This window comes from Lethenteron reissneri, chromosome 6 (assembly GCF_015708825.2).
Source record: "Lethenteron reissneri isolate LAM-NWPU_2019-01 chromosome 6, ASM1570882v1, whole genome shotgun sequence".
In the NCBI taxonomy this organism is placed as follows: domain Eukaryota; kingdom Metazoa; phylum Chordata; class Hyperoartia; order Petromyzontiformes; family Petromyzontidae; genus Lethenteron; species Lethenteron reissneri.
The window spans coordinates 324,763-352,378 of NC_083784.1; the positions used below are offsets into that span (position 1 = coordinate 324,763).

Here is a 27,616-nt window from a genome sequence, read left to right on the forward strand (position 1 = left end):
CCCAAATGTAACTACTGCCGCAGACTCAGCTTAGTTTGTAGACGCCGGGGTATTGCATGTCAGGGATCAGATCCTTCATAGATGGGATCAGATCACGAATTTTACGTACAGTACTATGTTAAATCGAACCTGGATCTTGTGTTTGCTCATGATTTTGGGAATATTTTTTACAACAATGTGGGGTGAACATCACAGTCATTGCCACTAGTCCAGCAGATTTCCCAAACCTACAGCACAGGATATTATCATTTGTGTGGCTTGCCTGGGGGATTGGGTGGAAGTCCTTCACTTTGAAACCAAGAGAATCTGGCAAGACTGCCATTTTAAATAAGCCATTGTTGATAATGAATTGTGAGGGCTTGAGCGTGCATGCTGGTGCATTGCTTTAGCATGAACCATATTTTGCAATTAAATTCTCCATTACAATATCAATAGGTTATTGTGTAGCTGGTAATGAAATGCATTTGAAAATACAGCATTGCATTATTTTTTTAACCTTCATTTAAATGTTATTATACACCTACAACACTGTATATGGGGGGGCTGGGCTGTGTCTATTGTATTCTATGCAGGCTATAAATAGAATCAAGACGACCCCTAAGGGCACTGCTGATTGGCCAATGGATACCACGCCCTCAATTTTAATGACGTCACCTAGTTAAAAATGTAACGTATATAATCAAATGACGTCATAGACAGAGACGCTAAAGTGATGTCACGTTAGAGTCCCCTTCCGATTGGGCAGCCCTCTTGAACCAACGTCTCAATGATGTCATCTCGCGAGTTCGGTCACGCCTACATTGCGCTCCAGCGCGCTCTGATTGGTCAGCGCTGAGCACGCCCCCTGGCGCCGCTTGACGGTGATTGGCGGCGGGGCCGCTGTAGGAGCGATGCTCGCGCGCGCGCTGCGTACACACGTGGTGAGCTCAGCGCGGCTCTGTGGCTCAGCCAGGGCCACACCGGCGGGAGCCACAGCTGGGGCCACATCCACGCCAGGTCCGGGAACCACCAGAGCCACGCTGCTAGAGTCGGGAGCCGCAGTCGGAGCGAGAGCCACGCCGGAGCCGGGAGCCGGAACCGAAGCCACGCCGCCGGGTCTGGGAGCCGGACTCCAACCGGGTCGCCGAGGAGGAGGAAAAGGAGCAGCAGCAGCAGAGAGCCGCGACGCCGCGCAGATGGAGTGCGAGCCCGAGTGCCGCGTGCTCTCCATCCAGAGCCACGTGGTGCGCGGATACGTGGGCAACAAGTCGGCAGCCTTCCCGCTGCAGGTGACGACGGGGCTGGGGAGAGGAGCCGGTGGTGGTGGTGGTGGGGGGAGTTGTGGTTTTATTGGTGGTGGTCGTGGTGATGTTGGGTGGTGACTGGTTGGAGGTGGTTCGTGATGGTGCCAATTGTGAGGAGAACCGTCGTGATTGTGGCCGTGGTGAATTTTTATGGTGGTTATGTTGCTTAGTGATGGTGGTGGGGAGTGAATGACTGCTGGTGTGATAATGTAATAATCGTCGTGGTTGGTGGTATTGGGGCTAGGCGTGGGTGTGGTGGTAAAAGAGGTTGGTGATGGTGATGTTTGTTGTGGCAATGTTGCCAGTGGGAGCTTGGAGCGTGTATCTGTCAGTCACTCCTCCACTGTCTCCGTGTGGTCCATGTGGATGCAGTTGGTTTGGCGCACGTGTGTCTGTGTGCGTGTGTACCTATGCTCGTGTGTCTGTGTGTATCTATGCTCGTGTGTGTGTGTGTGTACCTATGCTCGTGTGTCTGTGTGTACCTATGCTCGTGTGTCTGTGTGTATCTATGCTCGTGTGTGTGTGTGTGTACCTATGCTCGTGTGTCTGTGTGTACCTATGCTCGTGTGTCTGTGTGTATCTATGCTCGTGTGTCTGTGTGTACCTATGCTCGTGTGTCTGTGTGTACCTATGCTCGTGTGTCTGTGTGTATCTATGCTCGTGTGTCTGTGTGTACCTATGCTCGTGTGTCTGTGTGTACCTATGCTCGTGTGTCTGTGTGTATCTATGCTCGTGTGTCTGTGTGTACCTATGCTCGTGTGTCTGTGTGTACCTATGCTCGTGTGTGTGTGTGTACCTATGCTCGTGTGTGTGTGTGTACCTATGCTCGTGTGTGTGTGTGTATCTATGCTCGCGTGTCTGTGTGTACCTATGCTCGTGTGTGTGTGTGTGTGTATGCGAGTGAGTACGCGCATTGACGTGTGTGGCACGGTGGCTCTCACCGTGCGTTATGATCTCGGGTCACGCGGGGTCGATTCTGTCACAGACAATCAGCGGCACCTGAACCCTGTCCTTGGCCACCCTGAGATCGACCCACCCTTACACGATCGCGTGTGTTGACGCACACATCGTGGTGTACTGGACTCGTTCTGCAAGGTTGTCGGGGAGATGTGTCATACGCGACTTGTTGAGTTCTATGTTCTACCCATCACCGGTGCTTGCCGCTGTGTGCGAGCGAGTCATCCACACTGCCGTTGTGATGACGCCTGTACCCTCAGTTACATAATGCTGGAGCTTGGGTGCCTGGCGTGTGTACGTGTCGAGTTGTGGCTCGATCTACCTCGAGTCCAAGGTGCACCTAGTCTGGCACAAGCACCGTGTTGACGTCACCGCCACTTCGTGGTGAACGGCGGTGATTGTTGTTGGGTTATGGTACACAGCAATGCTTACATTGACTTGGATTAAATGTCTGCCCATAGATATCATCAGTGGCGCGAGAGGTTAGAACCTCCTGTACTGGACTTGCTTTAGGTTGACTTGGCCTGAAATCGGTACCTGCTGGAGGCGTTAATACCGACATTGCGGAGACAAATTTGGCTGGACAGGGGGCTGCGTCCAAGAGACTTTCTGGTGTGCCACTCCATCCTTGATGGGTGCTCGTGAACACCGCTTGCTCATCTGGAATATGCCTGAATTTGCTATTTGTATTCTTAGGTTTTTTTCGGTATTCTTAGGTTTTTTCGGTGAAGTCACGTAGGTAAAACACTATTTGTCTTTGTACGGTGTCTGTTCTACTGTAGTGTTGCATTTAGCGCACTGTGATTCCATTGACCCAATAGGTATATCAATCTGCCACAATCCTCATGAGGAATGGTTCAGTGTGCTCATGAACATACGCACGAGGATATTCGTGGCTAGGCCAGGTGTAGGAGGACTTTTTCATCATTCAGGGCTGAACAGGAATTTCACTTTTTCTAACTGTCCGCATTAAAACCCATAGTTAAGTCATAAAAGTGACTGAACCCACAAAAATGATATACGCAGTGTTAACAGTTTCGAAAATCTACCCCTTTACTGCCCGATTAGTGTGGCAATATGCTTGCAGTGACGGGTAGTATAAGTATAATACATTCCTGCGGAGGGAGCTGGTAGAAACGTTGGGTTGCTCGGTCAATGGCCAGGGTCAACGGCGGCGTGGTGTATTCCGCAAATATGCGTGAGTAGGTTAAACGTTGAGTTTTATAAGGGCACCACGGGGTGACCAGCCCCTCCCCACCCAGCCCCACCCCTCCCACCCCCCACCCAGCCCCACCCTCCCCACCCTGTCCCACCCTCCCCACCCAGCCCCTCCCCACCCAGCCCCTCCCACCCCACCCAGCCCCTTCCTGCACGACGGACACAATAATCCCCTGCGGGCTGATGTAACCAGGAGGTTCCTATCAGTATAATTGACAGGCCTTTTCCAAGTGGCTGTGGGTGTTATGCAATGCGGCCCACAGGCCCTAGATAGGTTCCCCTACTCATGGGATTTGCATTCATGGCCATACCACTGCTTCACCCACTCGTAGTTTAGTAATAGTTAACTCGCGTGTGACGTTCTGGCATTAATAGGCGCGTAATCACAGCACTTGCTTGTCTTTATCGGGCTAAGTGGAAGATATTTGTTTTTTGCATGTTAAAACACAAGCACCCATCCATTTAATAAGCTACACAAAACCTTGTATGATACATCTACGGTCCCTTTTGTCAATCCACTACTGGATGATGGCCTCACCATGCCATGTGGCTCCTGGGGGTAATTTTGATCATTCACACTTGTCATTGGGATGTGATGAAGGCCCACTCATACCATAGGAAATGAGGGAGGAATTTCCACCATTGTCCCAGGGTTTTGGCTTAGCACAGCCTTCCCATGCTGTTCAGTGTGGATGGTGAAGGCAGCTAGCATAGATGTGGGACCTTGGATGTATAGTACAACAATGGATTTTGCTGTCCTGTCCCCGCTGTTGCCGACGGCGTAGTCTCATGACACCGTTGGCTCATGGCTGCTGATGGAGATGAGGAGCGGTGAAACACTTAAATTATTTTCACGTAAAAATACGAATTAATCTCGGTGGAGAGTGGTGGCGCAGTCGTTTACTCGCTACCCAATGAACCGTGCAACCTCCGTTTGATTCCCGGCCATGGCCAGCATCAGTGGTGAGTGACATTTGAACTGGTTTTAAACCCTCCCCGTCACCAACCTGCAGCTGGCCAGTCTGGGGATGTATGGCCAAACATCCCCTCATGACCATATGGCATCGTGTGGTCTTCCTCCACTGGATTGACAATCCAGCTGTAAATCATGATCACTCTTCACATTCATTCATATGCCTCTCATGAGGTTCTCTCCATCCATACAGTGTCTTATCTTCCTCCCCACCTCCATTAACTACCACCTTAATCCTACCCTGTGCACATAGGTACATCGTCTTTGATGTGCAGTGTGTTGTGTTGCGGTTGTGTGTTAGGTGCTGAAAAAAATCCGGACTGTCATTTTGTAGTCAGTGGAGCGGTTGCCCCGGTATTATATTCGGGTTCGGAGTTCAAGACCACGAATCCTGGCGTTGTGCAATGAGCCCTGCCTACAATGAGATCACAAAACCCAGGTTATTTACGAAGTGGGCAATGGTGTCTCATTGCCGTGACGCACAGTTCTGACACTATTTATGTTTTATATTTTTGTTGTATGGCAATGCTCTATAAAAAATGACAGTGATGCTGTTTTGAACATTGTAAATGGCTGAAGTTTGCGATATGGCAACTTTCTACGTAGAAGATGCCATTTACGTGATATATGTATTGATGTTCTCTTAGAGCAAACAGCTTTATAATGATGTATTAATCACAGTGACACTTCGGAGGTTACATGCCCTTGTCTATTACAATGTGACATGTGGCAGAAGATGCATTGCCTCTTACATTTCCTAAAGTATTATATTCTTTGTGGAAACTGTTGAAATTGACAGTATTTAAAAAAATCATTTAATTTAATAAACTAACCCATTCAATGTGTCTTTAGGCTTAATGCCGAGCAGCCATATGTGCATCCCGTTGAACGGTTTAATCCAGTATCTTGTACATATAGTGGTGTTTGTAAGATGAACTACAAATGTCCAAAACTTTCACCGTATTATACAATTTGGTATTAAGAAACAGATTAAATATTCATCGTATAACCTGCCTGTCATGTTTCATGTTGTCAAATATACGTTTCTGTATGCTAAACAAGCATATTTATTATATATATTACACGTGGTTTATAACAGCGTAATTGCCTACAACCTCATGTCATTTTTGCATGGCCATTATCTCCGAAATCTTTTCATCGAAATGTTATATTTTGTTGTCCGCTACGTGACTGCATAAATATCTGCTCATTCGAGGTTCTCGTTGAACTTTTGGAAAAGTAAATTATATTGAGCTGCCCTTTTTTTAATATTTCATAAACACAATTACACCCTGCAAAAAAAAAATTGGTGAATAAAATCCCTAATTGATCGCCATCCTAAAAGGGAAATCAATAATAATTTACTCAACTCTAAACAGTGACAATCTTACGCGACATTACAGTCCGCAAAGGTTTTGAGATTTAAAGAAAGATTTGATGGGTAACTGGAAAAGTTGCACACAAATGGTTGTACATTAATGAGTGTAGTTAATGGCCTGATGCAGATAATTAACAAGTAAATGTAAATAATTCAAAGTAAATACTTAAGTATGTAGGTACAAGCAATAGTAAACAAATTAATTCACTTTTTGAAGCACATGCATGAAGCTGTTTGCATTCTACTGCATCAAACAATCTAATTTGTCTGTTTTTATAAGATTAGTGACCACCCTCATTATTCTTCACCACCAGTCAAGAGTTGATTGTCAGGGATTCAGAATAATTCAAGAGTGGCAGCCAACAGAGGGACGTCGTCACCTGACTGCAGAGATGGAGTGATGAAATCAGCTCGTGTTGCTAGGTGGAATGTTACATCCCAGGACTGTGAGGGGTTGCGATGGCTTGGGGAAGCCTCCATCCACCAGTGGACTAATCATGGCTGATGATTATGATTATAATGAGCTCAATACACACTGTGTAAAAAATAAAATAACCCATCTGATGTGATGCTGCTGTTGCGATTGGAGCAGATGCTGTGAGTTGGGTTAGCCTTGGGTTTCAATTCCCCAGGTGGCCTTTAAAATAATTGACTGGCAAAATGGTCCTATTGCCTAGCCATGTGCATAGGCGAGATGAGAAGGTTGGGATCAGGGGTGCAGTCATGATGGGGCGGTGGTGGGGGGGGGTCTAAACCACTTGCGCACACGGAGTGCCAGATGCCTCGCTTGCAAAGCGATCGCCGCGTTTGGATCCCGCAGTGAACGCTGTGTGCATTTACCATCTCTTAATGGTGCCGTGTTGACTATCATCTGATTCATGGACCTCTTTAGCATTTTTGTAGAGTAGCCATTATGATCTGTGCTCGTGATTTTTTTCAATCGCCCGCACGCGTGTGCGTCCGTGTGCGTTTTGAGGGAAAGTGGCGATGACGTGGTTGTGAGCCCAATGTGCTACAGGACCAATGAACCTGGGTTCGATTCTGATCCGTGAACTATACCAGTGGAATATAAATTTCTGAACCTAACCTTTCCTTACCTGAGGCATCGACACTGGTTAAATAGTGTGGTCTTATCATCAGCATTGGGTAGATGAAAAACAATAAGCTTGGTTTTGGCCTACCGACCTGAACAGGTGCTCACTAACAGCATGTGCCTCCGCATTCCCATCAATGCTAAAATAAACATCTGGCTTTTGACAGTAATTTTTGACCTACCTAAAATCAGTGAACTGGCTAATATCAGAGCCATTTCAGAGTAGTGTATATTACTTGCTCGGCCATATAGTTTAGAAACATGGTCATCAACAAAAAATGAAAACAACTGAAAAGTTTGCTTCGAAGTCCGGAGCGACGCAGACTTGTAAATGACGTCAAGAGACAGCAGAGGAGCACGCGGAGTACAGAACATGAGCAGGTTCATTCACACTCTGGAAGGAATATATATGTATGTTGAACTTCTTTCGCACCATACGTGCTAATCGGAGGTCAAGTATGGTGACAGAGTGGCACAGAAGGGAGTGCGTCGAAGAGTGCGTCCAGCAAGAAGACGGAGCGATGAGATCGGCACGTGTGCAGGGTGGATTGTTGCATCGCGGTACCCTGAGAGATAGCGTCGGCTTGGAATGGCCGTAATTCAGGAGTTGATCGATCATGCTTGATAATGAGTTTGATTCTATATTAAACCCTGCTTCTGGGGATAGATCGTCCTGTCTCATTAATGTTTGGAAGCAGATGGATCTGGTATGGACAGATGTTCCCCTGGCAGAGCCATCAATGCACAATGTCACTGTCTGGTTGGGTAGCACACAAACAGAAGGGCTTCTCGGTAACCTTGAATTCCTGTGAGGCTAACTCTCGCTCGTACACATTTATAGGACGCGGTTACTGGTTGCCCAAATACACCTTTTTTCATTTGGAACAGAAAAGTTTCAAGGAGATTGTAGGAAAGTAGAATCTGTAGAATATGTAATTGCCAAATTCTTCAGAATTTTTGGCTGCAGGTGTTTTGTTTTTACCACCGGCTGGGCATTGAGACAAGTCACGCTGATCAGCTCAATCTTGGTGGATCGCTGGAACTCAGCAGGGATGAGATTAGTTAGCATTTGGATGGCAGACTTCCAGGCATTGGCAGTTGTTGTTGGCTTGGGGCTGTGAGGAGATGGGAGTATAGGAGGGGAGGGCATTACATGACCCATCCTACTGGATATCTGTGAAAGAGCTTTCTAGCACATCGGATTCCTCCAGTAGAAATAAATGTTATGATTCTGATATCCATTTGTTTTGATTTTGAGTGTTATAATCTCTTTAGTGTGGGTGTTTTTCTAGTGTTCTCCTACTCATTGATCCTTGGGCCCAGACCAGATATTTCACTTGGCAGTGGAGTGAAAATACGATTAACACAAAACTCAACACACGTTAACGCTACCTTGAAAATAAATATATAAATGGTGACGTTTTAGGCAGTAGATGCAAAATGGCCATTGCCTTTAATGTGTCCTATTATATCCATTGCTGCATGAGGTTGTTGTTGATGCGTGTGTTGAGATGTTTCACTTAGCGGTTACAATTTATTTGTGGTCAATCACAGCGTATTGTGTGATAACCATTGGGAATCAGTGGGTTATCAAATTATTCACTCATAGGCCATATCAATACATTGGTGCTATTAAAGCTTTCCACATTAGGTGGTGTCAATGTTTGCTCTGGCCCACCTCCCAATGCAGCATGCACCTTAAACGGGCTTGCTTTCTGAGGAATTTAATGTTATTATGGACATGAGTCGGAATCTTAACCAGTTTTCTTTGTTTTACCCAGGTGTTGGGGTTTGAAGTGGACACAATCAACTCTGTGCAGTTTTCAAATCACACAGGTATGAACATGGCCACAAGCAATTCCATTACATTTTCATGGTTTGTTTTGTTTTCTCAATCATTTGATTTGTATTGCTGTGCAGGGCATAGACTCTGTGTCAACTCGATATCACTCTACCTTGCTGGCCTGTCTGCTATTAAGAAGGACCATTGCCTGAAATGTCGCATATTTAAGGAAAGGTTATTGACAAATAGAAGCCCCCCCCCCCCATATACAATGGAATGCTCCAAATTGAACTCTCCAAAGCTGTTGTGCATTGTGATATGGACAGTGTTGTATGTTTACATGGTTGATACAGAGTCAGTGGGTTCTGCCTGTGCTACTTGTGTTTCATTTTTGTTGCCTTTTATGCTTTTTTTTTATTTGGAGTGTTAACATTCATTTTAAGTTAGCCCGTTCTCTCATTCAATGTCTAGCAGGAATCCATGACTGCATAAAAGATGGCACCGTAGGTAAGACTGTTAACAAAACTAAATTCTCTAACAAAACTAAATTTGCCGCATTTTCCAATTTACTAATCGGTGAACACTAATCCTCTGTCTGCCAAAGTGGCTCCATCTCGTCCAGGAGATTCATTTGTTTGAATGTCATAATGCCAGATGCACAACACTGCGCTGTTCACACCTCTCCTGTAGCCATGCTCAGCAACCACAGGGGAGGCATTCGTCCTACAAATTGTCTGTAAAGGAGGGATTTGGCTTTATTAGAGAGATAATAAGGCTTTAGTTATTGGAGGCAGTTCTTTAATTAAATACCGAGCACACTTTGTACAATACACACCCTACACTGTTACACACTCCGCTGCCATTCGCTTATACGAAACTCTACACTGGTTGCTAGCCTACACACAACACTCGCCGTCTGACACTGACGGCGCTGAACTAAGACAGCCAACTACCGTCCAGCAGCGCAATGTAGCAAGTGACGACGACAGCGTCGAAGGTGGCGAGACGACAGCGATGATGGTGACGATCTTCAGCAGCAACGACGGGGACCCCCCCCCCCACTCCACATGACAGCCCCGAGGTCCCCTCCCGGGGCCCCTCTTCTACTGCCAGCGTGGCCTGCTGGCTCCACCCCCCTTCTGGAACCTTCTAGCAGGTTCTCAATGTGCCCCTTCAGTGACTTTTCCCCCTCGATCGCTCTCGGGTCGATCACGTGGCCTGCTGTCAGTCAGGGCTGCTGTGAGCTGCAGATCCCCTTCCCTGCCAGCAGCCAGCGCTATGTTGCTAAGTGACCGATTCTATGTCACTACACCTGTACTGGATGCACTTCTTTGAGTGGGATGGAGCTACCTTGGTAGAACTGGTATGTACATGAAGTAAAACAATAACCAAGGGAGTCTAAGGTCCTGTCTGGTGATATTTGGTTGAGTGTATGATTACTATACAGTACGTGTTCAAAATGTGATTTTAGGATTTTTCTGTTACTCTGTCTTTTGTGGCACGAATGAAATATTTTATGGAATTTAATAAATGTTTATTAACTTTTCTCATCATCATACTTACCAGGCATTTTACACATTACCAGAATATACCTTTTCTGCCAATTCTCAGCTTTGGTGGTGCTCCTAGACCAGACGTGTCTTATAATAATCACCGCCAAGTGCTAGAGCCTCATGAGCTTGTACTTATCATTCTCATAATCATCGCCGTCAGTCATCATCGTCATCATTACCCATCATTGGTCTCCATGTCCAGGAATTTCGTGGGTCACTTGCGAGATGACATCTCTCCCTGCCTCCCTTTATACCTCTCATCTCTTGCTCCAACACTCTCCTGTCTTCTCGTTTTTTAAGGCCTCCATAACGCCATCTGTCCCGCTCCTTCCTTGGCCCTGTTGGTCGTCTTTATTCTATACTCTTTGGTTCTTTCGGTAAAGTCACGTAGTTAGAAATAAATTAAAATAAAACAAATCACGACGTTTTGATTGCTACAAAAGCAATCGTCATCAGGTGGGAAAACCACAGCAAGATCTTTTTTTTGCTGAAGTGGGAGAGAGAGCGGCCGTGGCAAGATGTTATATAGTTAAGAAGGGTGGATGGGCAAGGGGGGAGAGAGAGGTGGGGGTAGGGGGGTGCTGCGTGAGCGCCAGGAGAGGGGACGTGAGGCTGGGGGGGGGGGCTGGAAGTGGGAGGCCGAGAGAGCTGTGGATGGGGGGGAATTAACTCGGAAACAAAGACCAGTACCCGGCAGGTATGATAGATATGATAGACACAACCATAAAGCAGTTACGGTTTTATCTGGTTCTTTATTCTATTCCCATCTCTCAAGTTAGCTTTCCTTGGCAATGTGGGTGCAGTGGTGACGAGATGTTAACTACCTTGCCTAGTATACAGGAGGTCGTGGGTGTGATCTCGACGCTGACGTCTGCTGCTGCTGTATATTTGGAGTTCTCCCCATCTGTGGTTGCATGGATCGTTCTCTGGATCCTCCACTTTTCCCCTCCACATTTAGAAACGTGCCTTTAGAGTATTTGGCTGCTTTACATTCACACATGATAAGCCACTTCGTTGAGCTATCATTTGTGGCCAGGCAGGTCACTTCTGGAAAAGAGCTATTTAGCTCAGTGGACCTTACCTCGTAAAATAATAATAGATTTTAGTGTTTTTCCCTCTTCTTGATGTGACCATAGTTGTTTTGCAGAGATTCACCTTCTACTATGCCTCTGTGTCCTCTTCCTCACCCTATTTCATCAACTTCTCCTTTCAACGGCTTGTCCTTTATTGTCCTTCCTCCATCCTAAAGTTAACGTTTCCACAGCGTATGTTAGTGTTGACTCATAGTATGGTCAGCCTTGGTCAATCCACTGCTGGATGAAGGCCTTCCCTAGTGGCCACCATCTCTCGCGATTCTGCGATGTAATAATCTACGCATCGGCCACGCTCTATTCCACACCAGTGCTGTTCGCTTTGATAGAAGCTGCTCACTGTTACTGATTTCTTCCCCTAGTTTCCCATGTGTTGTGCTAACATTGGCTACATCAACTGTGATGACCTCGTCACCTTTTGCCTTGACAGCGGGAAGAGCGTGCGGTGTGTCGTCATGTGTGTGTCAATATCGATTTTAGAGCTCGGGATTGCGAGCCCCTCCCACCTCGCCCCCCCCTGCCCCCGAATGGCTTGATCAAAGAAAAATATCCCCCGTATAGCCTTAACAGACTGTTGGGGCAAGTGCTGTTTGTGAGCACCTATGAAGGCCAGCATGGCATACGAGGGAGTGGGTGGCCAGCACCACACCCGGCCGCCTTTGTCTCCTCAGTGGTGATGTTTACACACCGCACCAGGTACTCATTTGAGGCCGATTCGACCTATGGGAGACCCAGGACCGGTTCAAATAATCGTCACTGGTGTTGGCCGTGAGTGGGAATCAAACTCGGGTCGCTGGGTTCTTAGCCGCAGTACGCGAACCGGTACACTACGCCAACAATAAAAACAACCGCCATTCGCCACGACGTGGCGGTGACGTCACCACGATGCTTGTGCCAGGCTATGTGCACCTTGAGGCTACGTGAAGTGTCGAACACCTGCTGGCAGGAGGTTACGGGGAAGACCCAGGTACCACGGGTCGACTGAATGACATGACTGGCTGAGGCACCACCTCTGCCCCCTACTGTGCCAACTTGCTGTGCTTTAACCACCCGGCGCTCTGCTCGTTGTTGTGAACGTCGCTCCTCCGCCCTCCATTGTTGTTGGAGGGCGACTGCCTCCAACCGCCCAGTAGCATCCTTCACGAGCCTCCTCCACAGGCCGATCTTGACACCGCTGGGACCAGTCATCGGCAAGTCCACTTAGCTCCACATCCTCCTGTACCACATCACTCAATTTCTTCTCTAACCTGTGCTGCGCCCGTTTAGCCCCCTCGATCCGGCCGAACAAAAGCTGTTTAGGCATGCGGTAGCTGGACATGCCGGCTTCATTACCCAGCCAACGCAGCCTTGCCTGCCGGAGGAGTTCACCGATGCGACTTTGTCCAGATCTTTCAAGGATTTGTGAGCTCCTCACACAATCCAACCTGGTTAAACCCAGGATGGATCGTAGGCAGGCCAGCCTAAATGTTTCTAACCGGCGAAGATGTTCCCTTATGGTGGTCCACGTTTCGCAAACGTAGAGAAGGGAGGGAATAACTGTGGCCGAGAAGACCTGAAGCTTCGTGTGGAGCGACAGACTAGGTAGCTTCCACACAGCGTTATGCAACCGATGAAAAGATAATGTCGCTCGACTGATTTGGAGTGAGACCTCTGCTGTTAAACCGGAGCCAGTCATGAGCATACTGCCTAGGTATGGGATACTCTCCACTCTCTCCACAACTGCCCTGTCACTAATTGGGAATTGTGGGGGTTGAGTGTCCGATGGTACAAATTACTCAGGCAGGTGCTTAGTTTTGGTGGGGCTGATGGTAAGTCCCCACCTCTTAGTGGCAAGCTCCAGGTTCAGCAGCAGCGCCTCCAACTCAATTACCAGATCATCAGCATATATAACATGTTTGAGCAATAGGGAGCCATCCCTTGACCGCACCGGGGCATCGATCAGCCTCTCATTGTATCTGTACCAGATGGAAATTCCTCCGGTACAGCTATTGAAGGCTTCACGAACTACGTGGTCGAAATAGATGTTAAATAATGTGGGAGCCAGAGGACATCCCTGTCGCACCCCAAGGTGTACAGGGAATGACTCCGACGCCTGGCCACGTAGTTTTACCCGGGCCTGCTCACCATCATGAAGGTCCTTAATGATCGTGAGCAGAGGGTCAGGGACTCCGAAAGCACGAAGAACAACCCAGAGCCAAGGCCTACTGATGGTATCATAGGCCTTGACCAGGTCAATAAAGCAGAGATGTAGGTCTTGTTGTAATTTCCTGCACCTCTGCTGTAGCAGACGGACAGAAAATAGGGCATCTGTGCAGGACCGCCCTTTCCTGAAACCACATTGGGGCTCCGCAAGCCTCTCCTCAGCGTGCCTAGCAAGGCGATGTTGAACAATCATTGCCAGGACCTTTCCCGGCACACTGAGGAGTGAGATGCTCCTGTAGTTGTTACAGTCTGTGCGGTCCCCCTTCTTTAAGAGGGGAACCACCAGGGCATCCTTATAATCCTGCGAAACCCGTCCAGTGGCCCAGATTGTTATTATGATGTAATGTCGGGCAGTCTGTGCACAAACGCCACCCTCAGCATTTCGCTTGGGAGATCATCTCTGCCCGGTGCCTTTTCTGGTCTAAGGCTCTGGATCGCCTTCAGTACTTCCTCAACAGATGGCACCTCAGTAGCCACTCATAGGGGGTGACTTCTTCTTTCAATATTTGAGGCACCTCAGCCTCAGCAGGGTTATCCCCACTTTGTCCCACGTTTTCCAGGCTGAGGGATTTCTCCTCCCCCAGGACCTCACAGAAATGCTCAGCAAATCTGCAAACCTGTTTCTGGGGGTCGGAGATTGGATCACCGTTCTTTCCCCTAATGAAGGTTATAGGTGTGGCGCTGCAGGTTACTTTTTTGATGGAATTAAAGAGCGATTTGTGATCGCGGGCCATTGAGGCAGGCTCCATCTCCTCAGCAACCCACGACCACCACCCATCCTTGCAGCGCCTCACGGCTCTCCGAACCTCCGAGCGAAGGCTGCGGTAAGCCTCCTCATTCTCTGACATGGGATGCTGTAGCCGATGAGAGTGAGCCTGTTGCTTTTTCTCAGCCAGCTTGAACACCTCCTCTGTCAGCCAGGGTTTCTGGGGAGATCTGGACCGTGTACCCAAAGCAGGCATTGCAGCTGCATGAACCACAGTCCTAAACCTCGCCAATTTCCCTCGACATCAGGAGGAGTGGGAGACGATGCCAACTCCAGCCGCAAGCGATGATGACATTTTTGCTTGCAACTTTCATCAGCTAGCTGAGACCATGCCACTAAGGGTTTAAATGGGGTCCTGGGTGCACACCCACCACCGGAGTGGAAGAATGACAGGCACATCTTACAGATGACGAGTCGATGGTCAGTGGGCAGGTCAGCTCCACAGTAGGTCCTGGTGTCAAGGACATGGGCCTGCATCCGCTGTTCCGTCACTATGTAGTTCAGAAGATGTTCTTGCTTGGACCCGGCATGCATCCATGATGTTCTGTGGATGCGCCAATGCCGGAACAGCGTGTTGGTTATTACCAGCCCATAGGCTGCACAAAAATCTAGCAGCCTCCTGCCGTTGTTATTGAGCTGATCTGGCCCATGCCTTCCAATCACTCCAGACTAGGTGCCAGCATCATGACCAACTCGGGCATTGAAGTCACCCATCAAGATGACTTTATCCCGAGGGGCCACTTTAGCCAGCATCTGTGACAGGTGGTCATAGAAGGCATCGGACTCATCGGCCTTGCCTGCATCCCTCCACGAATGTTCGTCTTCAGTGGGGGCATAAGTAACCACGACCACCACTCCTCGCCTCTGGTTGATGGGAAGGTGAGCCCAAAGTCGCCTGGGGCTTACAGCTTCGCACACCTCACCGCCATGCTCCCACGCCCCCTTCATTATTTTATTCAGAAGAAGAGTGACTCCCTGTTGTTTGGCAGTCTCCTGCCCCGAGAAGAGGACTGTCCACCACTCATGGTAGCAGGAGCCAGAACCGGTCCATCGGACCTCCTGAATACCACAGAGATCCAGGCGGTACCGGTCCAGCTCCCGACAGAGCAGTAGCAGCCTCCTCATCAGTGAGGGTTCGATCATTCCAAGTGACCACACGTCGTGGTCTTTTGTGGTTTCTGGAGGAGCCCCGAGGGTAAGGATTCAGTCTCCTGGCTCCTCCAAATGGGGTTGGCCCAGAGACGTCATGGACGCCTGTCCCCCCAGGGCCTCCGGCACAAGCTTATTAATTAAGTTTTTCCGTCGTGGTTTTGTGGTAATTAATTGAAGGTGGAGGGGTTACCTGCCCCTCGTACCTGTCCAGAGCCCCCATTCGGCCGCTGTGGTGATTACAAACGCCATGAGGGGAAAGGCCAAAAAAATTGTCCCTCCCCCCACAGCACTGCCCACCACAGCGTTGCCGCTCGGCACCACGAGGAGGTAGGCGGTTGTTTTGCCGGATGCACCACACACACATGCACTCACACACACGGTCCCACCTTCACGTTGACAGCGATGGCTATACCGTGCCTCAGCTGTGCCTGCGCCATTGTATACAACACCTGCTTCTCACACAGCGAGCTGCAGCGAGCCACTGCTCAGCGCCGCCAGTAGCACCGACGCACCGTTGTGTTCACCACACTACCGCTCCCATGGCTTCATCACGCCTGGCCAAACATGCATGCTCGTGACTCACTGCTTCATAACGCTGCCCCAACCAGTCCATCATTAATTAAATATGTTCCTAATGCGTGAGTCAAATTATGGGATTAAAGAGTGCAACAGGAACTTTGGGTAGTATTGCCTCGGCCAATACATTGTAAAAGGGTATATCGTGTTTTTTTTTATGGGCTGTTGAGTTAAAGTTATTGTCAGTAAGGGACTGGATGTGCTATTTGTTTGCAATTCAATACAAATTAACCAAAATAGATAAAGGTCCAATAATGTCTATCTGGGTGTATGTATCTTCGTGAGCAGTTCGTTCCACATTCCTATGTGACTTACCATGAATGTGTGTGGTCTCAGAATAACCGCTGCTGGCTTCCTACCAAGTTGAGAATCCTTAAAAGGCGGTCCTAATTTTATCCACCCTGGGCAGATGATATAGCTCATATTGATATTGTTGACTGAGAAAAATAAGTGTTCTTGGGCAGAAGGGATGATGACTTATAGTCGAGGAAAACGATGGAATGGCAGCCTGGAAGCAAGACGACTGTGGAGATGGAGTGATGAATTCAGCCCGTCTGCAGGAGCTGAAAGGATTCGTTGCATCATAGGAATGTGATGGATGGCGACAACTTGAGGAGGCCTTCATCCAGCAGTGCACAGATGATGGCTGCCATGAATGATGATGGATGGGTGAGGGGCTGCATTGGCCCTGACTGGGATTGTCACTCCCAGTTTCATGACTGGGAGAGATGCCCTTCTACCTACATATCAGGCCTGTCAACAAAGTTGCTTTTTAACTGAATATTTGTTTCCTATTTTGATCATTAATGTGTTCACCTAAAATTGGCAGGGGCTACACTTCTTTTAAGTGATCTCTCAAACATTGTATACTTCACTCGAGTTGTTAATAGGTTATCGATTTTTCGATAATGATTTACCCAATCGATTATTGATTTCGAAAGTCATGTAATTGATAATCAAGTCCAATTTAAATTTGATTGTCCAAACCACATGGTGCATTTCAACTGGATTGGTCACATGATGATCCATTCCATACAAGATAAAAAAAACCTTACAGCCCTTTGTCAGTCCACTGTTGTATCAAGGCCCATATTCATGCTGTGTCAGAGTCAAGAGGATTGTGTTGAACATACTCAACGTTGGTCAGTGCTGGTTGGTTAACCGATAACATAATTTTTTCTACAACTTTTGCAGTTGTGCCTTACAGATTTCTGATTTATTTTCGGGCCATTGTTGCGCGTCGTTCGGCACGACCTCCGATGTTTTGTTCCACGTGCTTGGGAGCTTCTTGAGGAACTGAATTCGATTCCCAGCAAATTGAGCAAAACGTTGGACTTGGTTGTCGAACAACACGCGCTACATCCGAAAACACTTCTGAGAGCGATACTGGATTTTTGCTTTTGTTGCTTGCATAGAATAGATTCGTAACACGAACAAAACGAAATGAACAAACCCGTACACAGTTCCTCTGGTGGCAGACTGGTTACGGCGAAGTTTGGATCTGTGCAATTATTAGCTGGGCAGAAACTTAATCCAAATAATCCAACCGGCCCAGCGCCAAAACTCAATCACGAGTATTTAGAGTCGACATCTCAGTCGGGGGTCAATTCCACACATTACCTTCCTGGAGCCAATAGAATATGTACTACGTTGTGGAACGTCATCAGCGGTCATCGTCCTTGAAAAGTGACTGGTGTTGTCCAACACAATCGAATTAAGTTAAGTCTGAACATTTGCTATGACGCACTCTTATGAGTCCATTCCATGACGAATGTGCCACACTGATCACACTGATGATACATAGCAAGTCCTAAACTGTCTCAGATTCGGGGATATGGAGATGAGCAACACATGATGCTGTCCGTGAACCAACACCGCGTGATCTCCCAATGTTGCAGCTGAAAAACACGTTTGTTAACCCCCCCCCCGCCTCTGTCCTTCCAGCTGTGTAAATGGATAAACCGCAGTTCGTCAGGTGTGGTGTGGTGAAATGTGGGTACTTCAACCTCTCTCCCAAGACATCTGGCCAGCATAATCAGACATAGGCCAAATACTCGGGGGGGGGGTCTTTCTTGAGCTCCCTCGAGTGGAGGGCTTTCTGCGAGCGGTGGTGGCGTGAGCAAACAATTGCGGGGCTGTGTCTTTATTTTACGCTACCAACAGGACAGTCTGTCTACAAGGGGGATTTGTAATTAGTCTCCTAAGGAAGGGCAAAAAGAAGCAAGACCAGACAAATATATATTACTTCCATCTGCTAATTTTCAGGACGAGTCACTGGGTGTTATATACGTGATGTGCCATGCGCATTTCTGCAGCCCTTGCACCCATCTTTAGAACTTGCGCCATCCGTGTACTGGCTGGTTATAAACACATTTCCCATTTAGACTCTGGGGAGCTGTGGGTTAGTGGATTGCGCACTGCATTGAGAACCAGGTGACCCGGTCGAGTTCGATTTCAATTCACGGCTAACATCAGTGGCGATTCATATCTGAACCGTTGCTTGCGGGCACGCGTGCACACCCCCGTTTGTCAACCCACATTGACCAGCGTGGTGAGGTATGGACAAACAGTCGCCGTCGCGGCGTCGGGAGGCCTTGGTGCGGCAGTCGATTTGATAAAAGGCGAAGTGATTCGTCACCATCCCAGCCAAGACCAAGGCACTGCTGGGTGAAGGCCTCCCAAGCTCTCGCCATTCCTCAGTTCGCGAGGCAACAATCCACGGAGCACCTGCACAGTTACGGGTCTGATCACTCCAACTCCGCTATGGACACTCTTAAGTGAAAACTCTCACGCTTACTATAAACAATTTTTATTTTACTCGGTAAGGCCCACTGACGTATATAGCTCTTTTTTCAGAAGCGACCTGGCCATAAATGATAGCTCAACGTCGTGGATTATCACGTGGAAATGTATAGCAGCCAAATGCTCTAAAACGCGTGATGTTGATTCTAAATGTGGAGGTGAAAACCGGAGGACCCGGAGTAAACTCCAGGCGGCCACGGGAAGAACACGCAAACTCCAAATATACAGCAGCAGCAGGTGTCAGGGTCGGGATGGAACCCACGACCTCCTGTAGACCAGGTGAGGTAGTTGACATCTTGCCACCGTGGCGCTTATCGGAAACCGCAGCATCTACTGTTTGCACAAATCTGAAATTACCCCAGAGCAGTGATGAGCAACACCAGTCTATGCTGGCTGACCGTTTCTATTTAAAGCTTTCGTGACTACAGGGATTCATATTCTTGGTTCTTTCGGTAAAGTCAATGTAGAATAAAAATAAAACGATAAAATTATCACGACGTTTCGATTGCAACACAAGCAATCATCATCAGGTTTGGATTATTCTTGCTGTGGTTTTCACACCTGATGATGATTGCTTGTGTTGCAATCTAAACGTCGTGAGAATTTTATTGTTTAATTTTTATTAATTTATTATTTCCCTTCTACGTGACTTTACCGAAAGAACCAAGAATATGGCTGACCGTTGTTTAGCCCTGCTTTTCCACATCATCTATAGATCGGTTTGGATTATTGTGAGCTTGGCTCAGGCCTCCACTAAAATTAGTTTCTGGTGCAGTGTGGTAGTCGTGAAGACACGTGAGCTAAACGCAACCATGTGGTACTGGACCGCACCTGGCATTGACGAGAATTCTGTGCCCGTCTTGCGAGCTTCTTGCCAGCAGAAATTTCCTCCGCAGTCCAGAACGCTGTGCTGGGGGATACATTTGTCTTTGTGTGTGTGCGTTATTAATGTGCGTATGAATTATTGTTCTCGCTTGTGTTTATGACTATTGGTTCTGCTTAACTGAACAAGATGTGTGTGTTTGTGCAGGCTAGCGTTTAAAGTGGTTTGTTTTACTGTGCTGATTACTTTTGCCGATGCATATTTGCACACTCATCAGCCGTGTGATGGATTAGAATTATTCGGTGGATTGGAACTTATGGATTTTTCTCCACAGATTTAGTTTTGTATCCTCTCTGCGGAAATGTTTAATGGGCGAGGTCGGTGCGTGATTAAGCAGACTTCGAACCTGCACTCAGAGATGCAGTGAGTTGCAATCATTTACACATCTGATATATTCGTGTTAAACTAACTAAACTTTTTATTTTAGCAGGTAAGGCCCACTGAACTATATAGCTCTTTTTTAGAAGTGACCTGGCCACATGGTAACTCAACTAAGTGGCTTATGAGGAAATGTCTAGTTTATTATGAAATGTATAGTTTATTATGAAATGTATAGTCGTCAAATACATGTGGAGGGAAGAACCGGAGGACCCAGAGAAAAATCCACATGACCACGGGGAGAACATGCAAACTGCAAATATACAGCAGTCATCAGGGTCGGGATCTAGCCGACGACCTCCTGCATACCAGGCGAGGTAGTTAACATCTCGGCACTGTGCTGCCTGCTACGTAATCTGTGCATATGAATGATCTTCCTCGTTTTTTTAAACATAGTGGTCAATGTAGTTGCTCCTAGTGCCTTCCAGGGAGTGACCTCACCCAGTTACAAGTTACACGAATCAAGTAATGTATTGCATGCGCGTACTCGACACGTGTTTACCATCGCAGTGCTGTGTGAGCGTTCTAATATAAATTGGTAAACTATCCGTCTAGGCCAGCATGTCTAGGAATTGACCCGTGCTCTTCACCCGAGATTCCTCTGCTGACGAGTATCAGAAGGCATGGCGTCTCTCTGTGTGGGTTCACAGTTCCCGCTCTAGGCGGTTGGTTAGACAGTCTTGTCACAGCTGGAGTTAGCTTAACGCCAAAGGAGGGCTGCTCTTGCAATCAGACGGCAGTAATTGGAAAGTGGAGATGATAAGGAAACAACGCATGTGCACACTACGCTACTTACGTATGCACTTGTCAGTGCTTGATATCCACAGGTCATCCTTGCAGAGGCTTTTGGCTAACCATCGAATAAAGACGGTCACTGCATCGCGTGCTTTCAGATGCGCTTCTCCGTTCGTCTGGAACACTCTTTCTTCTGATATTAGGAAGCCACTGGCGCTATGAACTTTAAATTTTAGATTGAAAACGAATTTCTTTAGAACAGCTCTTTGTGTTTAGATTGTTCTCCTTTCCCCCGCACCTCCGCTGAGCACGTTTGGCTACGTAGGGCGCGAAAGAAGTTTAATGTACAGTACATAGTTAATCTCACTTTTTTGGCTGCAATTCCATCGCCAGTCTCATCCTTGCGAGCGATGATCTGTTCTGCCCCAAGCCCACCTACGTTTTTAACATTTATGAGGATATCTGTGATTTGTGATCACTCAACGATCCATCTGTTCTACATTCTCTCAGTGTAATTCCAAGCATGGACCTCTCCATCCTTGATTGCATACAAGTGTAGTGACTGACTCAGAGACACGAAGAGTAGGAGGCACTGTGTTTATTAAACGGCCTTAACAGTTCACACTGGGTGACTACGGCTCCCAGTCAGCACGGCTGGCAGACTGGCGACGCCGAGGGGGACCCCCCCCACTCCACACGACAGCCCCGAGCTCCCCTCCCGGGGCCCCTCTTCTACTGCCAGCGTGGCCTGCTGGCTCCGCCCCTGGACATGCCCCCCTTCTGGAGCCTTCTAGCGGGTTCTCGATGTGCCCCTTCCGTGAGCTTTCCCCTACATCCCCCTCTGGTCAATCGCGTGACCTGCTGTCAGTCAGGGCTGCTGCGAGCTGCAGATCCCCTTCCCTGCCAGCAGCCAGCGCTATGCTGCTCCGTGACCGACTCTATGTCACTACACAAGTGTACAAGTATATGTATACTGTGGTAGAGTGATGGCACAGTTGTAAGTGCATTCCAATGGGAACCCGGTGACCTGAGTTTGATTCCTGACCACGGCTGATCCTGGGCATGCCCCCCCTTCACGGGTCCGCACTGACCAGCGTGGTGAAGTATGCCCAAACATCCTCCATCACCATCTCAACACTGCGAGACCTTCATCAAGCAGCAGATTGATAAAAGGATGTTAAAGTGCATTCATTATTAACAATGGTGATAAGTCCTGTAGCCGACCACACCGCTAAAACATGTTACATATTAAAATGTGTCCATTTTAAGTGGATGCATACCATTATTTTCTCCATTATATTATTTTCTGTTCTACAGCTGCTGTAGATGCAGAGCAACAGCAACAACTTCACATTCAGGTGGTCAAGCCAGGTAACCGCGTCAGGGGCAGCGGAGTGTATCGCTGTGATCATTAGAAGATGATGGTTAATGATGGTTATTGTAGAGGAAAGGTTAGCAGTGGTGAATATTTTTCTGCTCTTGAATTAGGCATTGTAAATCCATGGCACTGCTTCGGTATGAATTTATCCCACGTTGATCATAGTGTACGAGAAACACAATATTAATACGATTGGCCTTATTGATGGGTCTCTTTTCATGAAGGGCATGTCCTAATTCAGACAATTTCTTAACCGATTGAGAATGTAGATATGCCATTGGTCTTATTGTGGGGCGAGCGGCTCTGTAATTGAGGTCTGGGTATTGAATTGAAGCCCTCTTAGTAGCCGTGGTGCGTGAGTGATGCGTTTGTTCTCTATCGGGGTTGGTGTAGCGTTTTAAAATTCATGAGCTGTTATTCACAAATGAGCAGGGAACGTCACCTACAAATGTGTGTAATGTGTATGGCTGCAACGTTATATAATTCGAATCCGCATGCATTGAATGTAAAGGGTTGTCTTTTATTTTAATATATATGAGCTGAGACTACCTCACAAATGTTCATATGACAATTATCTGCGTTTTAGTAATTATTTATACGCGGGCCCATGAGCACTCTGCTGTGGGTCTATTTATCTTATCGTTTAGCGTAGATTCGTGTGAAATAATGGGATTTTTTTTCGTATAATAAATTCAGCATTTGTTTTAAAGCCGAAACAATCTATACAGCAAACTGTGGGGTTGTGCAAGTGGCAATCACATTATGTTTGTAATTGCGTTGAATTAGAACTGCTATTGCGCTGTCGTGATGTCACGGCTCATGCCTGATCCAAATGCCCAGCCTTGCACTTAGTCTATGGGGCGACTGATTGCAGCATTGGGCAGGAGGCCTTAAAAGTGACAATTATGTGGACACAGCAAATATGGGCACCACATTTTAAATTCCTCAACGATCACTCGGATAGATAAGGACACTTTTCAGAAATGTACGTGAAGAAAATGTTTCATATATAGCCAGGGATGTCTGCTGTATACTTTACACCTTAAAATGAATGTCAATTTGCCATTAATGTTAACCTCATTAAATTCCTTAATTTAGAGTAATTACTTAATGCACTGGATGGTCAACATGATGCTCAATGATATTTTTTACTCAATGATATAGTATCTTCATCAAGATCATATTTCTGTCGTTCTGTTTTTGTTGTATCATCTTGATATTATAAATGAACAACTAAAATCACCAATTACGTTACCTGAAGTGCATATGTGGGCAGTGGTGGCAGAGTGGTTCTAACGCTCCTTAACAATTCTGGTGATCGTGACACCTGGTCAGCACGTGCGACATCTGAACCTTTCTGGGAGAGTTCCCTAGACCAGTTGGGGCTGGTGCACATTTGTTCCACGATCGTCCTAGGAATCACCCCCACGTCTTCTCCCTCCTCGCCAGCTCCTGCTACTACACCCCTCCCACATGTTTTCTTGGGCAACCAAGGCCTCCTGTTGAAACCCATCATAGTGAACCTGAGCTCAAGTCGAGGTTGCTTCTCGTTGATGCCGTCTTAGTTTGGCACCTCCCCTCTGTCTCGTCTCCTCTGCCTTGGAATAAATACCCGTTCACTTGGAAACATCTTTGTACCTCTGCCACACTGAAATCTCTGTCCTGTTGCCTTTTATGAACTCCCTGTCCTGAAATAATCATGGACACATTGCCGACAAAAAATATGAATTGATACAGCAGGTAGCCTGTAATCCAGTGCTTTAGTGATCAAGATAATGGATCACGGAGATTTATGAACTCCCACATTGGTCTGTGCCGGTTGGTGACGGAGGGAACTTAGGACTGGCTCCTGCCTCACTGACCAGAAACATTCGCGGTGGCCGGGAATCGATGTGAGCTGTTAACAGGCATCGGACTCAAGTCGCTGGGTTCACAGTTCAGTGATCTCATGACTGTGTCACCGCTGCTCTACCCCAGTAAAGTCGGTGATTTGACACCACCACCCTCTCGAACACGCTCACCTTCATAGATGCTCACTGACAGCCCATGACTATATGGCCGAAAGGCTAATGGGGGATCATTGTTGTGCTCGCGTGTACTTTACCATGATAAGCCATTGATTGCCTTTGTCCGCAGGACATCGTAAATTTTATCCGCAAATGTGTGGAATCAATGAGATGGACAGAACATACAGATGCTAATTTGCATATTGGTACACTTATAAAAAACAGACACAACATTATCGTCGGTTGTGCACACAAAACGACTGAAAATGTTTTTGCAAACGTGTGTAGATATTACAAATATCCAGATATTCTAAGTGCGAGACTTCATTTTCATTGTAGAATTCGCAGTGCACAAAAATTGATAGACTGAATGTTGACCAAGGCGGTCCTTGAGAATGTATGTATACAGGAGCGTATGTGTACCATATTGTGTGTGAAGTTTGTCCTCGCTAAGTTGAGTACTGGACTGGCCCCTGCCATATTTATTTGAAATGTCCACCAACATTAGAGTAAGCACCACTCAACACAAAACTATATTCACGATGCATCTTCTTCTGGGCATTGTCCCCACTTGTGTGGGGTCAGCCTGCCTGGTCCTCTCTCTCCTCACGCCTGTCCTGGGCCATCGGCTCCACGTCCACTCCGCAATCCCTCACATCCCAGTTCGCTACTGGCAACCACATCTCTCTTGGTCTGCTGCTTGGCCTCCTCTCTGGTGCTTTAAGTTCATAAACTTCTTCCCACGTGGTCTTCTCCTCTTCGTACGACTTCCTGCCATCTGATTGGACGTTCGGCTCGTCTGAGATGGGCACCACCACTCTTGCTGTTCTCCCTCGGTCCTTCATTTGCAATCACCATTCATACGTATCATTATGCACAAATTAGGGGTCGTTGCCATGGTGTAATGGTTAGCACGCTGGATTAGCTATACACAATTTAATGGCTCAATCTCCCGATGCACAGAAGTTGAAACATTGGTGTATGGTTCTTCAATCCTATCCCTACTACCTCTGTACATCCCAGCAATTTTAATAGGTACTCCACAGTAGGAAAAGATAAGAATAGGTTTTACCCTTTGCTTGCAGGTATTAAGATGTTCAAACACCAAATATAAATATTTTGTAAGGAATAAAGTCTGCATTAGCCACACGTACGTGTGGTGAACATGCAAACACACATGATCTGATAATATCTTAACACCTGGTTTATTGACAGAAAGAGAAAAACCTATTCTTATTTTTTTTCAAACTTTGATACTGGCAAAAAGGTCCCATTTTGTAGTTGCTCACTCCGAGCTATAAATGTACGTGACAGTGCATTGTGTTTGTACTGATGATCACCTTTGGCATTCTCTGGTCTGACACTCGTGAGCCTAGGCCCTAAAGAAGGCTGTCTCTGGTGTAGGCCAATCAGTTTCAAAGATCATGAGTATGTTACACTGTAACACAGTTTGTGTTCTTGTGTCGTAAGTCTTGAAGATACTTGAAGGCTGCCTACTCCTTATCTACAGCTCTGACAAATTGTTTCGTAAGGCCCAATTTGATGTGCAGTGGTGGCATCAGCACCTTCCGTGGGTCCACCAGTGGCTCCCACTTGACGTTGTTCCTTCCCACAGAGAACTCGGTCCGCTGTGGCCAGTCCCACCTGTGGTAGTGTGACTTGGTGTCCCTGCTGTCCCAATGGCAAAGATAGCAGGGACACTTTGTCAAACCGCCTTGGAGACCTATCAGGAATGCCACCATTTCGAAGTCTCTGATGATCTCCCAGCCGTACTCATCATACTTCAAGGCATCCAGCAAGGTCTTGATGCTGTTGTAATCCTCTTTGAGGTGCACCGAGTGAACCAGGGGAAGAGACGGGTACTTGTTACCATGATGGAGCAGCATGGCTTTGAGGCTCCTGGAAGAGCTGTCAATGAAGAGGCACCACTCATTCTGGTTACAGGCGATTCCGATTGCCTCGAACAGACTGGCCACATTGTGGCAGAAGTAGAGCCCATCTTGACGGGTGAAGAAGCTGCAAAAAGATTAGTGACGCTTCATCTGATCTGCGACTTGCACACTTTTATCCAACAAGTTCCACTGCTTGAGCCTTGACGTCAAAAGCTCGGCATTGGACTTGGTGAGACCAGGATCTCTGATCAAGTCGTTGAGGTATTTTTGGTTGGGGTAGTATGGGTTTCTCTTCTCAGCTCCACCTCTGAAATTGTCATCTGGATCTACAACGTCTTCCTCGCTCTCTGACTTGCTGCCCTCTTCTAAAGACGACTGCTCTCGCTCCGGAGGAGTGGGTACGGGTAGTTTGTGGCAGTGAGGCACCGGGGCGATGGATGAAGGAAGGTCCCGGATACGTGATAGCAGGTGCATTTTTGCCAGTCCGACGTTTGGAAGGGTCCACCTTGCAGAAGTAGCAGTTGCTTGAGTGGTCAGTGGGTTCCCGCCAAATTCTGGGGATAGCGAACTTCTTGGCTTTCTTTTCCCCTCTGTACCATCCTACAAAAATAAATTTATTTCACCCATGACGAATGTGTAAGAGATTCTCGAAACATTTTTCATATATGATATATTTTTTCAATAACATTGAAAATTGTAAAATATTTTAAAATTTAAAACTTTTGCAATTTTAAGAATTTTAACACATTTTATAACATGAAATTCCGAGAAATCATTGTCCATATTACCTTCCAGAGTTGTTTTTGCATTGCTCGCAGGTGAAATTGAACTGGTGGGCTTAAGGCCCCTGTATTTATACTACTGTTTATATTACTGGAAAGTTCTAGAATGTTCTAAAAGTCACTCCAAGTTTACTCAGCACTGAATCTATCTGGAATGTTCTGGAAAATAGGTACATTTTAAAATATCACTGTCCTGGTCACAAAAGCAAAGTTTTTGGAGAATAATAGCCATTTTCTGTACTTTTGAGGCATAAGCAATTAGGAAGTAACAAAAAAAATGTTACACAGTGTTATCAGAGCATTTTTGTTTGCATGGTTACCATAAGTACCTGTGATTAACGCAGACTTGATTCCTTGCAAAATGTTTATATTTTGTGTTTGACATCTTAACACCTGTTTTATTGCCAGATACGGTAAAACCTATTCTTATTTTTCATACTTTGATACTGGCAATAAGGTCCCAATTAGGTAGACCACAGTCTGTAGAATAGCAGTCTGTGTGGAGTGTGGGTTCTCTCCCACCTCTTCCAGCATTTCTGGGCAGCATGGAATAATCGGTCAAAAAAACCCTTCAGTGGGGCCCTGCAGTTGCCTCCAATGGCGGCCCGTCTGGCGGCAGTAGCCTGAGCATGGAATTGCAGGGCTGCACCTTTAACTTTTAACCTTTCCGTTAATTATAACTGGAACCATTTGTTGTTTTTGGCACATTCTGTATCTTGAACACCATCCAGTGCC

General features: G+C 47.0%; 1 protein-coding gene and 1 long non-coding RNA gene across 5 annotated transcripts in view; one reads left to right on the forward strand and one right to left on the reverse strand.

Moving 5' to 3' along the window:
- Nucleotides 1–863: 863 nt before the first annotated feature.
- Nucleotides 864–27,616, forward strand: part of PDXK (pyridoxal kinase) — a 64,908-nt gene continuing 38,155 nt past the window's right edge. The window contains exons 1-3 of one of the 4 annotated variants that reach the window (XM_061569578.1): nucleotides 864–1,268; nucleotides 8,684–8,738; nucleotides 9,157–9,192. In XM_061569578.1, coding sequence (XP_061425562.1) covers nucleotides 891–1,268; nucleotides 8,684–8,738; nucleotides 9,157–9,192 — 469 coding nt within the window. In that variant the 5' untranslated portion in view covers nucleotides 864–890. The remainder of the gene's footprint in view (nucleotides 1,269–8,683; nucleotides 8,739–9,156; nucleotides 9,193–27,616) is intronic. The other 3 variants (XM_061569568.1, XM_061569587.1, XM_061569596.1) reach the window with 3 other exon arrangements.
- Nucleotides 21,430–26,906, reverse strand: LOC133353281 (uncharacterized). Its single transcript, XR_009756353.1, has 3 exons — nucleotides 26,888–26,906; nucleotides 25,773–26,699; nucleotides 21,430–25,046 (listed from the first exon to the last, which is right to left on the reverse strand). It is a non-coding gene; the product is annotated as an uncharacterized LOC133353281 (long non-coding RNA).